At 38.0% G+C, this 12,418-nt stretch overlaps 1 protein-coding gene across 1 annotated transcript in view; it reads left to right on the plus strand.

Moving 5' to 3' along the window:
- Window positions 1–12,418, plus strand: part of DENND3 (DENN domain containing 3) — a 39,123-nt gene that overhangs the window by 3,121 nt on the left and 23,584 nt on the right. Inside the window, exons 2-7 of the mRNA XM_021387175.1 lie at window positions 3,486–3,762; window positions 4,454–4,569; window positions 5,063–5,202; window positions 9,584–9,695; window positions 11,279–11,398; window positions 11,800–12,018. Of these exons, the coding sequence (XP_021242850.1) occupies window positions 3,486–3,762; window positions 4,454–4,569; window positions 5,063–5,202; window positions 9,584–9,695; window positions 11,279–11,398; window positions 11,800–12,018 (984 nt within the window). The remainder of the gene's footprint in view (window positions 1–3,485; window positions 3,763–4,453; window positions 4,570–5,062; window positions 5,203–9,583; window positions 9,696–11,278; window positions 11,399–11,799; window positions 12,019–12,418) is intronic.

Below are 12,418 nucleotides of genomic sequence, written 5' to 3' on the forward strand. Positions count from 1 at the left end.
CACTGTCAGTGATACAGATGTTGCGCTGACAGTGGCTGTGTTATGCTTTCTGTCCATCCTAATTCAGACATAACCCCCTATCTCTCCCTCTCCCCCACCCATTTTTTGCCTTTTTCTGTAATAGGCCCCTGGAAATGAGGCATCGTGTCTTGTGCAAGAAGCCATATATTATCAAGTTGATTATTAGTCAGCAGTGTGCTCCTGTGGCACTGAAAGCTGAGCATGTAGTGGCTTGTATTTTTGGGGCCATAGCTAGCAGGTGAAGGTAAATGATGGCTATTGTCGTTGTTATAATTCAGCACTGAGATAGATATCTATCTGGAATACGGTCCCGGCTTTGGGTGTCTCAATAAAGGCAACAGCTCACAAGCAGAAGGGTTGTCAGAAGTAGCTATCTGAATTTTATGAGAGCTCAAGCACAAGTGATGAAAGTTTGCTTCTTAATGGATTTCTGAAATTCGACTGGATAAGATCCAGAGCAACCTGATCTAACTTCAGTTATTGTTGCTTTGAGCAAAGGGTTGTGCTAGAACCTCCAGGTTCCCTTCCAACCTAACTTTTCTAAGGCTGCATAACTTTCCCTGCCCGGTTCTTCTGTAAAGAAGCTACTTCTTTCATGACATTTGGGATGGCATGAACTTCTTTCAGTGATGGAAAGAGGGGAATGAGATCAAGGAGACATCATGTGGCTGATATTACGCTCTGTTCTGTGATTTCAACATTCTACTTCTTGTGTTTAGAATAGTGGTCACTTAAAAAAAAAAAAAAAAAAAAGACTGTCTCTTCTCTGTGTCATATACGGCACTATTCTCACAGAAGTAAAAGAAGTCATCTTAATGAGGAATCTTGCAGAATTACATGAAAGAAAAGGCATTAGCATTTATAATAAACTAGGTATGCTGCAGTGGCGTTTGGTAGTGGAAAAACACCAGTCAGAAGAGTGCTCCAAAATGAAGAAGTGACAGTAGAAGTAAAGAAGAAGAAATAAATAGTTGGAAGAAGTGAATATTGTTCTGTTTCTGCCTATACATTCCCTCTGAACTGAGAGGATAAGAAACTATGACTCTGCCAGCAGACATTAAAAAGAGCTGATTTGAATGCTGGTGACTGGATCACTGGGTCAGTGACACTTTCACTGACAAGGCTGTTATTTGAATAAAACCTGGTGTCTGATGCCTCTCTTGCAGTCCAGGACATCAAGGAGCCACCATGTCAGAAACTGTGACACTGTGAGGCCATTAAATTGCTGGCTGTCATCCAGCATTTTGTAGCACAGATATGCCTTCAATGCAAGTCAGGGATTGCCTTGTCAAAGCATCCCTGTATGAAAAACTGTGGGGCAAATCTGCCAAGTTGAGACTGTTACTGTTGGAGTAGGTATGTGTTTTCCTTGTGTAACAGCCTTAGGGCTAAGCTTGAATTCTGAATTTCCATCTGTAAAGTTCAGCAGCATGTTTTTTGAGAGTGATCATACTGGATTTATCTCTGTTCAGACTTTCTTCACCTGGAATGGGTGTCCATTGCCAACTAGAAAAATGAAGTTCTTAGCTTGGCAGGGTATGGCACTCAGTATCCCAGTTTGTAACGTGCTCTTTAAAGTCATTAATATATCTTTGAGTATCCCAGTCATACTATTATAAAATGTGGTGGAACTTAAGATATGTAACTAATATATCACGAAGGTATGTATTCTTTCTCATTTTTCCTGTGATGCTTCAAATGTGAAGAAGACTATTGGTGCGCTGTTGCAGATTAACCCAGCAGGCAGCAAAGCACCACAGAGCTGGTTGCTCATTCCCTCTATTCCCAGTGGAAAAAAATAAAACTCATGGGTTGAGTTAAAGATAATCTAATTAGACAGAAAAGGAAGGGAAAATAATAATGACAAAAGAATACACAAAACAGTTGATGCATTATGCAATTGCTAACTGCCTGTTGACTGATGCCAAGCCAGTCCCTGAGCATCAGCTGGCTCCCTAGCCAAATCTCCTCAGTTTTATTACTGAGGATGACACCATACGGTATGGGACGTGCTTTTGGCCAGCCTTGCTCACCTGTCCTGGTTCTGTTCCCTCCCAGCTCCTGGTGCACCCCATGTCCTTGCTGGAAGGGCAGTGTGAGAAGCTGAAATGTCCTTGACACTGCGTAAGCACTGCTCAGCAATAACTAAAACATCAGTGTGTTGGCAACATTACTTTGATCCTAAACCCATGACACAGCACCATACTAGCCTCTAGGAAGAAAATTAGCTGTATCTCAGCTGAAACCAGGACACAGGCTCAACTGCTTGAACTGATAAGCTGAGACTTTCTGTTCCAAAACCTTCACAGAAGAAGATTGGCTTCAGTGAAGAAAAAGAACTTTGCTTTTATAGGTATTTTAAGAAGTGGGGAAAATGATGAGAGATGCCAAGTATTGGTACTCAAGGAATATTTTAAGTGGTACTCCTGCATCGCGTCTGAGGGTAAGAGTGAGAAGTTGCATGTATGCTTCGTTTATCAGTTGGCAAGAAGTTGAATGCGGAACAGCTTTTCAGGCACTTTTTTTTGCCTTTCCTGTTTCCAAATATCCGTTGACTGAACAAAGCTTTCACTTGCTGTTTTGGTCTTGCAGAAGGAATTAAAATTACAATGAAGTAATTGAAAATGTAGCTACTCATGTCTGTTATGTGGTCAAGAATAAAAAAAAAAAAGAGCTCCCGGATCCTAGAGAGTCTCCTTTTCTGCATACTTTTTTTTTTTTTTCACAGGGTTTTGAGAACGGGACAGAAAGGGCTCTCAGTAAGGTGCTGCTTTACAAAGGTGCTTACTATAAATGTTGTAATTTCATACATGGCTTTGGGATGTCTGCTCCACTGTTCATCAGCATACAAAAAAGAATTCATGACCTCAGGTTTTACAATATCTTAGTAGTGTGTTTATTATAATACTTAAAAAAAAATAATTACGTTCTTAATCACACCTTAAGGTTGTTTTGTGAAAGGTGATTTTTGTTGTTGTTTTTCTCCCTCTCTCCTCTTGTAGGCATTATTCTGAGTTAAAATATAGCTTTCCCTAAAATTGAACAAAGACTTGCACAGGGAGATGAGTTCTACTTCTTTTCTTTGTTTTTCTTTACTTGTCACCTCTTTTCTGTTGTTAGATATAAGCTATATTTAAAATAAAAATTTGCTAATCTGAATGCTTGGAAGGAGGAAATATCTTACTTGGAATTTGTAAGTTTTCTTACACAGATGGGATTATTGGTAAGGTACATTTTGAATGATGAAAAATGATCTAATGCTAGCTAAAAATGACTGGTGCATTCCCCTTGCGTTAACTTAATTAAATTAAGAAATTAAAACGAAAGATGAATTATTAAGGGAAAGTGTATTATAAAACCACAATTTTAGAAGCAGAGAGAAAACAGAGCTAAAAATGCTTCAAAAAAAAACCTAAGAGGGTGAGCATCAATTTATTATTATTATTATTATTATTATTTTAAAGGACGCTCAAAGAAAACCCAGAGGTCTTCTTCCCTTGGATCCAGAAGTTCTTTCTGTATTTGTGCCTCCATTTATCAGCAGAGATGATATTCACTCGAGTAATACAAGTGGTAATAACTTGAATAGAGGTAAACGCCGGTCTTTCCGAAAAAAGAAAGAGAGACCCAAGTTTGAAAATGTCAAGACTCTGAACGGGGAGCAGAAAACACCACACACTGAAGATGTTACAGTTCCAAAGGACATTGATCTCATTGGCTTGCCGCAGCTGTGTTTCCCAGGTAGTACAGTGTTCCCACTTCTGAGAACTGTTTTAGTATTTGATGATCCCTTATGCAAGCATCTTTACTATCTTGATGAATTTTCACAGTAAAAGAGAAGTGTCTGCTTGTGAGAAGATCCGTGCTGAGAGTGGCTGTTACGTGCAGGGTTGTTTTGTGTGAACAGATCCATTAGCACTGCTTGTTGCAACAGTTCCAAGAGGGGGAAACCGGAAATCCCTTTCTATTATTGGTAAATCTTGGTTTAAATGAACATGCACTTCCTTTTAACATTTTTTTTGTTTGTCTTAAATGACTGAGTACTTTTCACTTTTCACTGGCTATTAAGATAGCCATGAAGTAATGACCATTTCCTCTAGGCTTAATTGCAACAATTTTAATACGCATATTGGAATTGCAGACCTTACAACTGTCTTGAAAGGAAAAAAGTGAATGAAACTCATCTGTTGTATTTTGCCATTTAAAATGCAAAAAAACCTGTGTAATATCTTTGCTTCTTCAGTAATGTGTGGCTGACAACGTTTCTAATAACTCTTAGATCAAATACAATATGTCCATTTTAAACACTTCAAAGGAGACATTTCTCTTTAATTTAGGTAAAAATGTGCAGTATTTGCCATCAATAATCATTTTTCAAGCAGTTGTAAATGTATGTGTATAGACTTCAAAAAAATTTCTGTCTTCATTGCAGGAGGACTTTATATAACTTCTGAACCAAGGGAGGACCACATTCATTTCCTGGTCTTCACAGATGTCTGTGGTAACAGAACATATGGTGTTGTTGCGCAGTACTATCAGCCCATGCAAGTATGTTATTTAACTCATGCTTTTATTTCAATATATTAAGAGATAAATACTTTGAAAGTAATGTCTGGTGTGGTTTTGAAATTAGTTATCTGTTAACTTTTGTTAGTAGGAATACAGAACAGATCAAATTTTATAACGCTGTTGTCATTTAACTCAAGGCTGTTCTAATGTAAATCTTTGAAAAAACTGTTACAATTTCAATTAGGAGTTTTGAATATTTAAAAGCAGTCTTTTCCCTTGGACATGTGTTTTTTTTTTTTTTGTGAAGATTGTACTCTGTGTTCTGTATAAATATCTTCTCTACTAAAACTCATTTAATAGGTACGTTGTAGTTTTATAGGCTGACATTTTTCTGAAGAGCTCAAGGGAGATAGGCATCCAAATCCCTTTAAAATTTGAGGGAATTGGGTATCAACTCTCTTGGGTTCTTAAGAAAATACCAGCCATAAATTCTTGATTAACATAAACACATTAATGTGTAGTTTCTTTGTAGGATGGCTGTATTGCCTCCAACGGGCAGACCCAGTGGGAATCTGTGCGGGCTGGGAAGAAGCCTGGCTGTTTTGTACCGCTTGCTATTTGTGTTATATCCAGATATCCATATTTTAATGCCCTCAAGGATTGTCTCTCATGGTAAGACTTGCTATTATGTGTGTTTCTACTGGAAATAATTATGCAGGTCTTAATATGTTAATATATGAGTTTGCATAATTCTAAAACAGTTTTGAGTTGTAAGGGAGTGGAAGAGGTGTAAAGTGAATGTTACCTGGATGGTAAGAAGAAGACTGACTGCAGTTCTGTTATGCTGGTGTAAATCACGACACTATTTATTTTTTTTTAATGAAATAATCCAAATTACATGAGGAAGTACAGTGGTTACTTGGCTGTCATGGAACCAGCAGATGACATTGTAGTATACGGAGTACATCACAGGTTAGTAGTGCTAAAATATTCTGCAGTGCAGATGGGTTAAAAGACAAGTGATCGTAGGTTTGTCTTTTTTTAGTAACTTATTTTGAGGTCTCAATCTTTGCACGCTACCTTGTTGTTAAACTGTTATAAGTAAAATCTCTATGTTCTTCTTCTGAAGTGAATTCAAAGCTCCTTGCATCAAGGAGCCTGTCTCTAGATATTGGACATTACTGGCTAACCTTTGCTTGCAGAGCTGTAGTCCAGAGATAAGTGGTTTTTTTTCTCAGCCAAGCTTTGCAGAGACAAAAGAGCTGTATTGCATATGCTTGCTGAAGCAAATACCTGTAATCTGAAAGATATTAGGGCGTTAGATCAGAGTATGAAGCTCCTGATTTATTTCTGCCTGCTATTGGTACGCTGGGCAGATGAGCAAGTAGCAGTGCGCTTGCTGGGTACTAGCTGTGCATGTATTACTATCACTTAACCAGGCTGTATGCCAGAATGAGGCCTTGGTCATTTTCTCCAAGGGCTTGGATCTGGTTGGAACAGAGGCTCGTTTTCCCTGATTTAGATGGAGAGTCCTGGAGACTTGTTTCTATAATATTCTATGAACTCCCCCTTTATGGGGGCATAGTACACATTATCTTTCTTCTGCCCGGGAAATAGCATAGATTCATTTACCAGTAGTTCAAATAGTATATTCATGAATGAGTCATTTGTTCTCTGAAGTGAGATACTTCTGAGCTGGGAGAAGCAGTCAGTGTGAATGGATTTTTAAATAGTCCACTAAGGGAGAAGTGGGAAAATATTCAGGAAAGCCGTGGAAAATTCCAGAGGTTACAAAAATATTTCTAGGTCTCTTGTATTTGTTCAGAGCAGACAGGAGCCAGCTTGCAGGTGGAGTCTTTCTGCGCGTGCAGAAAGAAACTTGCAGGTAGAGTCAGCTCTTCAGAAATGCCAGCTTCTGCCTCTGGCTGGATATTTTAAACACTATAATTAAACATTTCTGCCTTAATCATACGTAGTAGATTTTTGCACCTACTTAAAGCATTAGCCTCTAGGCTAACTTTAGATGGTTTTATCCTTTAAGCTGTACTGCTTGTTAGAGGGAGTTCAAATTTGTCTTTAACCTACCATTTAAGCTTTAATTGATTAATAAATATGTGAATAATTATATGGAAATTCCACAGGGTAACAGAACTATGTGCTGTCCTGGTCATATAACAGAGAGATTTGTCGTTCAGTTGCACAGCTCTCCTCCTTCTGTATTGCTGGGCACCTGGCTGTAGGACACTGTTGTGTGGAGCTGGGAGGAGAGGGGAAGTGATGAAGCTGTCATCAGTGCTGGCTTTTCCTGCTGAACTGGAAACTCAACTGATTATGTTTCCATGATATGTTCTGATTTTTTTTTTTTTTTTTTTAATTTTAAGCTTGTAATCACCACTTGCTTTCCTGGATTCCATTTGATAGATAAATTTAGAGTATTCTGTTGGTTTTTCTTTTATTTTTTTGCCCTTGTAAAACACCTCTTGTGTGCTTCAGTGGATGGAGAGGAAGAAGTGGAGAGATAACATTATTATTATTTTTTTTGTGTTACTGATCTTTATGTTTTTTTCAGCATCAGGAATAAAACAGTTGCTGGGATGTGTGGCTGTTCTGAACAGAATATAAGCAATTATAGTAAACAAGACCTCAGTAATGTGCTTTGAGCATAGTTCTCTGCACAATTGAAAACAATTTCTGGTGGACCTTAAGCCACCTATTTCTAGTATGTAACCCTTTGCTCGTAATAACTAGTGGAAAAATACTATTTGCTATTGTTAATGAAGGCCTGATGTTAAGTAGCATCTAAACAGGTTCTGCTTCTGTTCTGGATCCTGTTATAGCAAAAGATTTTATTTCTCTCCAGAATTCTGCTGTGTACAACTGGTTGTTTCCATGACATGAAGTGCAAAGGATTGCACAGAGGTGGGGTGGTATTTGCTTTCATGTAGAAGAGTCCTCAAGAGTGTTTTATCATCATAAGCATTCCTAGATAAAACTTGGGCTTCTGATCTTTCTCATATGGCCAAGTACTGTAGAAATAACGACTGAGAACAGAGATCAAACTAAGATACAAAATCAGTGTCAAACGTTAGATCCATGTAGGTGCTTTGAACTGCAAGGTGAACTTGCAGACTTCTGCAGTGATGATGATCTTCATGTTCTGTTTAATTAATTTTACAGCTAATTTTCATGGTACTAGTGTGCAGTGGTTCCAAATCTAAAACAATTAAAATGGGCTCTGTGCCTCTTCCTAAAGCAAGCAGATATGCATCTAGTTTGCTTCTCAATGCTGCAGTTGTTGCATTATTCTGTGTTACTATATGAAAAGGTTTGTTTTTAAATTGAGAGGTTTGGGCACTTCACACTATCTGTTTTTACCACAGTCTGTTCCTCTATGTGTAAAATGAAATATCCCTGCCAGTAATCTCCTTCTGGATGAGCTCCTGTCTTGGATGGATGAATAGGCTCCATTCAAACAGTAAATCTTCCAGCCTCTGTATTAGTCTTTTCAACTGCCTTGAGAAAAGTGTACGAATTGCTCACAACACTGAGGCACTACAAAGGGCCTATTCTTATGTGATCTGGTTAGATGAAAAATCTGTTTGAAGACAGTTAATAGAGGTAATGGAAGGTTCATAAACTCCTTAGCTATCTCTTTAATGTTTTGGAGATTACCTCGTTTATTTCAGCAGATGTTTGCAGTGCAGAGCTGTCAGCTGCTGTTACGCTGCATTAATGGGCACAGTGTATTGATTAGGAAACTCTTACTATCCCTTCTGTACATCTCCTGCTTCTCTGCACCAGGTCAGGTTGATTCTGTTATAGCATTGACTGCAGGTGTTGATACGTGCTTTTCAATCTCAAATAATAATAATATGTGGCCGAAATGTGATGGTATACTTATTCAAAATGATTCTACTCTCTGATTTTTCTTTGAGAAATTTTAATTTCCCCTCCTCCACACCCCACAGTAGCTGATGAGACCAGGTCTGTTTCCAAACATGAATTTATTAAATTCCATGCTAATACAATAAAAAGATCAGTAATACAGGACAGAATCTTTTTATCCAGGAATCTTAATTCCATATATGACCATAATGTCCTGATTTCTAATATATTGCTTGATCTGTTCAGTTGCTTTGTAGACTTTTTTTAGACAAGGACAAGTATCCTTCTGCAAGAAGCCAATAAAGATACCAAGCAGAATAAAACCTCAGTGGAGAATATAACCATATTGAGTTCCTAATTTTTGCACATAAAGATCTGCAGGCTTACATTTTAGGTTTTTAGTTTCCAGTCATTATGTTTCATTAACTCTGTTGGACATGCTGGTTTGCAGTCTCAATACCATATATGTTTAAAAGTTCATGAGTTGATCTGGCACATAATACAAACCACATGATCTTTGTAGCCTTGTAACAGCTGAGGTGCTACAGTTCTAAAACAGAGATATTTGACAGGTTTGCAGAGCTGTATTTATTCTTTTTGTGCTTAGGACTGGTGACAGTTAGCAGTGTCCATGCCGGCCTAGTCCTTATGGCTTTTGCTTCACGTTCTTCTGCAGTTTAGCCTGTGTCTTTTTTTATTTTATCTACAACTTCTCTATTTCTGTGATATTATGTTCCTCTCTGGAACTGATGTCTGATGCTTGGGATGAGATGAACATCAAGGCACTGTGCTGCAACTGCGGGTGTGTTGTTCTTGAAGCAGTCTGTATAAGCCACTTAGTTTAGCTACATCTCACCTCTAGGTTTCTCCTGCCATCATGAGACAAAGTGTGCCAGCTGTATTCTCTGATACATAATGTAGCATTATTTTATGAAAGAAAACAAAAAAACACCACCATTAACAACAAAAAACCTCCTGCTTCTGATGTAGCAACATCATTAAAATTAAATGGAACTATTGAAGTATGCGATAAATTAGAGACAGATAATTTGGTATAATAACTTCATTGCTCCTAATAATGTTTTTTAGCTCTAGGTTACCAGGAGAAAAGCTCCTTTCCTGTTTGTGTATTACTTTTTATGAATAACTGTCTATAATTTAATTTCAGCTTACTAGTGCAACTGCGATCTGTCAAGGATTTAGATGTTGATGATCACATAAAAGAATTTGCCGCAAAATTATTTTTAATACCCAGCCCGCCACCAGGACCACTGCACTTGGTAATTACTGATGCTGAATTTCATAATTATTTTAACATGACATGTTATAAAGCTCTAGGATGTTGCTCTTGTATAAATCAGAGAAAATTCTTTACTGTCAGATCAGAGATTTCACCTGCTGGTGTATAATTGATGTCAATACCTGTGCTCTGAAATTAAGGCTATACATTATTAGTACAAGAAATAATGATGTGACCAGGGTGCAGGCTGGAGCACTGGCATGCTTGTTAGACATACTGTTAATTTTTAATACTTTGCTTGGAAAAATTTGGCTATTCCTAACTAGTTACTGTATGAGATGATACTGGGGGTATGTCCGGGCTCAGCATAATCCAACTTTTGGTCCATTGAGAGTCAGCCCATATAATCTCTACTAGAAGCAGCTGGAATCTCCAGTCTGCACCTGCTCTGTATGAAAGGAAGTTTACCTTTCACCTCTACAATATGCCATTGCCATCTCACTGAATACACATGCCTTAACATGAGTAAATTATGTAACTGTGTCACTTGACCAAAGTGTGGGAGTTCCCATCACGTGCCTGATATTGAGCCGTGCTGCCTGATGCATATGTCATCATGGCTGTCATCTTGATTGCGTGTTGGACTTATGTGCAGCTATGTGACTAAGAAGTAGTGTAGCCCCTATGGGAAAAAAAGAGAACAAAGAAATAGGTTGCTGGAACAACGAATACAGTTCTGGACTTGCTTGTATCTTGTCTGAGTGATTCTGGGGAGGCAGAGCAGTATATAGTGAATTAAATACTATGGTTAGGGTGGATTTGGTGCTGCATGGATAAGACCTAGCTGAGAAGAAAAACTTGCATAAATGTTTGTATTCTGCGTGGAAGCTAAGATGCCTGGGTTGTATTTCTTTACAACCCTTCACAAGTCAAGCTAGATGTCAGCTGACTTGATGATTTCAGCATGTTACCTTTCACATAGCTGAAATTATTTTAAGGAAGCAGTGCTTCAGCCATATGCTTCTCCTTAGCTGATATCCTTGACCCAGGGATGAGGAGTTAAAGCAGAAACAAATAGCACAGCTGTAAGAGTGTCTGAATGATTGGCTAAACCAGCTGCCAAGTGCTGAGAGATGCAGCACGTACAGTATTCATCCCCCTGACATTTGAACTGGAATATTTGAAACACAGAAACAGGTTGTTTGTTTGGTCACCTTCATTCCAGTTCATGCTCAGTTCTTTGATTCATATTTTTTCTATTCCCTGTATGGATTCTATCTACAATTGGGAAATCCAAAGTGTTTCTACAAATATAAATTGTGTTATTTTATTGAAATTACAACAAATAAGGTTTTGAAAGTCTGTTAAAATAATTCTTTTCAAGTTTTATTGGCTAAGGGGCGTACAGTTATGAAAGGAGACAAAGTTCATTTTAATCTTTCAAATTAGATATTATGCCTTTTAATATTTCCCATTGTTTCTATTTCCGTTTTCTTCAGTATGCAAATACCTGTCGTCTTGCAGGCAGTTGATTTTAAGGTTTTGTAGTTGAAAATAAAATTCTGAATTAAATGTGGTGCGGGAACGCTTTCATTAAGAAATGAAAAACATTTGTTATAACAGGTATTTAATATGAAACCACTTCAAATAATTATTCCTTCACAAGAGGATCCGGACAGTCCCGTTATTGACTTGGATCTTCATCTTCCGTTGCTGTGCTTCAAGCCAGAGCAGGTGCTGCAGGTAAACCTGGTCAACACTTCAAAACGTATTTGAGATTGGCTGTAGTGGGAATTTTGTGATCTTAAAAGAAAACAAGATGTTTTAGTTACCCAAAAAACGTTACAAAACCAAGAATTCAGATATGCCCATTCTTGAGCATGGAGTTTGTTTTACCTTTGTGAGATAACCCACATGTTCCAGCTAAACCTTATCTTGGTTGACATTGGTGGCACAACTCTTGCTGACATCCACTGTCACTATTTTTGTCTCTTCTTAGTATAGATTCCTAAGTGGATGTTAAGATTTTAAAAAGATGAAAGGTAACTCTTGAGGCTGTTTTGCAAGCAGATGAAATATTTGTGTACATACTGTATGTTCTAGGTGTAACTCTTCATGAACATTTAGCTTTTTGTTGTTTACAGATCATGACCTGTATTTTGACTGAGCGGAAAATTGTTTTCTTCTCTTCTGACTGGGCCCTGCTGACACTTGTGGCCGAATGCTTTATGTTATACCTTCATCCTCTTCAGTGGCAACACACCTTTGTGCCTCTTCTGTCTCGTCACATGCTGGATTTTGTAATGGCTCCAACATCTTTTCTTATGGGCTGTCATGCTGATCATTTTGAAGAAGTTAGCACAGTACGTTTTTGACCGATACCGTTCTTCCTTTCAGTATCTATGCATTTATTTGCTTGCTTCTTTCAGATGCAGCTTGAAACACTTATTTCATTTAGGTACATAAGAAATGAAGAAACTAAAAGTAATGGAGCCTCAGGCGTGCTGGAAGAAGCTGCTTGTTATGCCCCTTACCTTTCTTTTCTTTGAAGAATAGTAAACTCATGACTTCTGGGAGTTCTGTTTTCAATTCAGGAAAAGTTCCACCTACGTGTTGTTTGTGTATGAATAGTTCCCCTTCAGTTCAGTGAGGTTATTTTTTGCTTAAAGGTTTGTGTGGGATGAATTAGATGCCTCTTCCAGGTTAAGAGGTGAACATGCACTTGGAAACGCTATAATAGTGCTGCTGTTCCCTATGATGGAG

The sequence above is a fragment of the Numida meleagris genome, chromosome 2 (genome assembly GCF_002078875.1).
Source record: "Numida meleagris isolate 19003 breed g44 Domestic line chromosome 2, NumMel1.0, whole genome shotgun sequence".
Lineage (NCBI taxonomy): Eukaryota > Metazoa > Chordata > Aves > Galliformes > Numididae > Numida > Numida meleagris.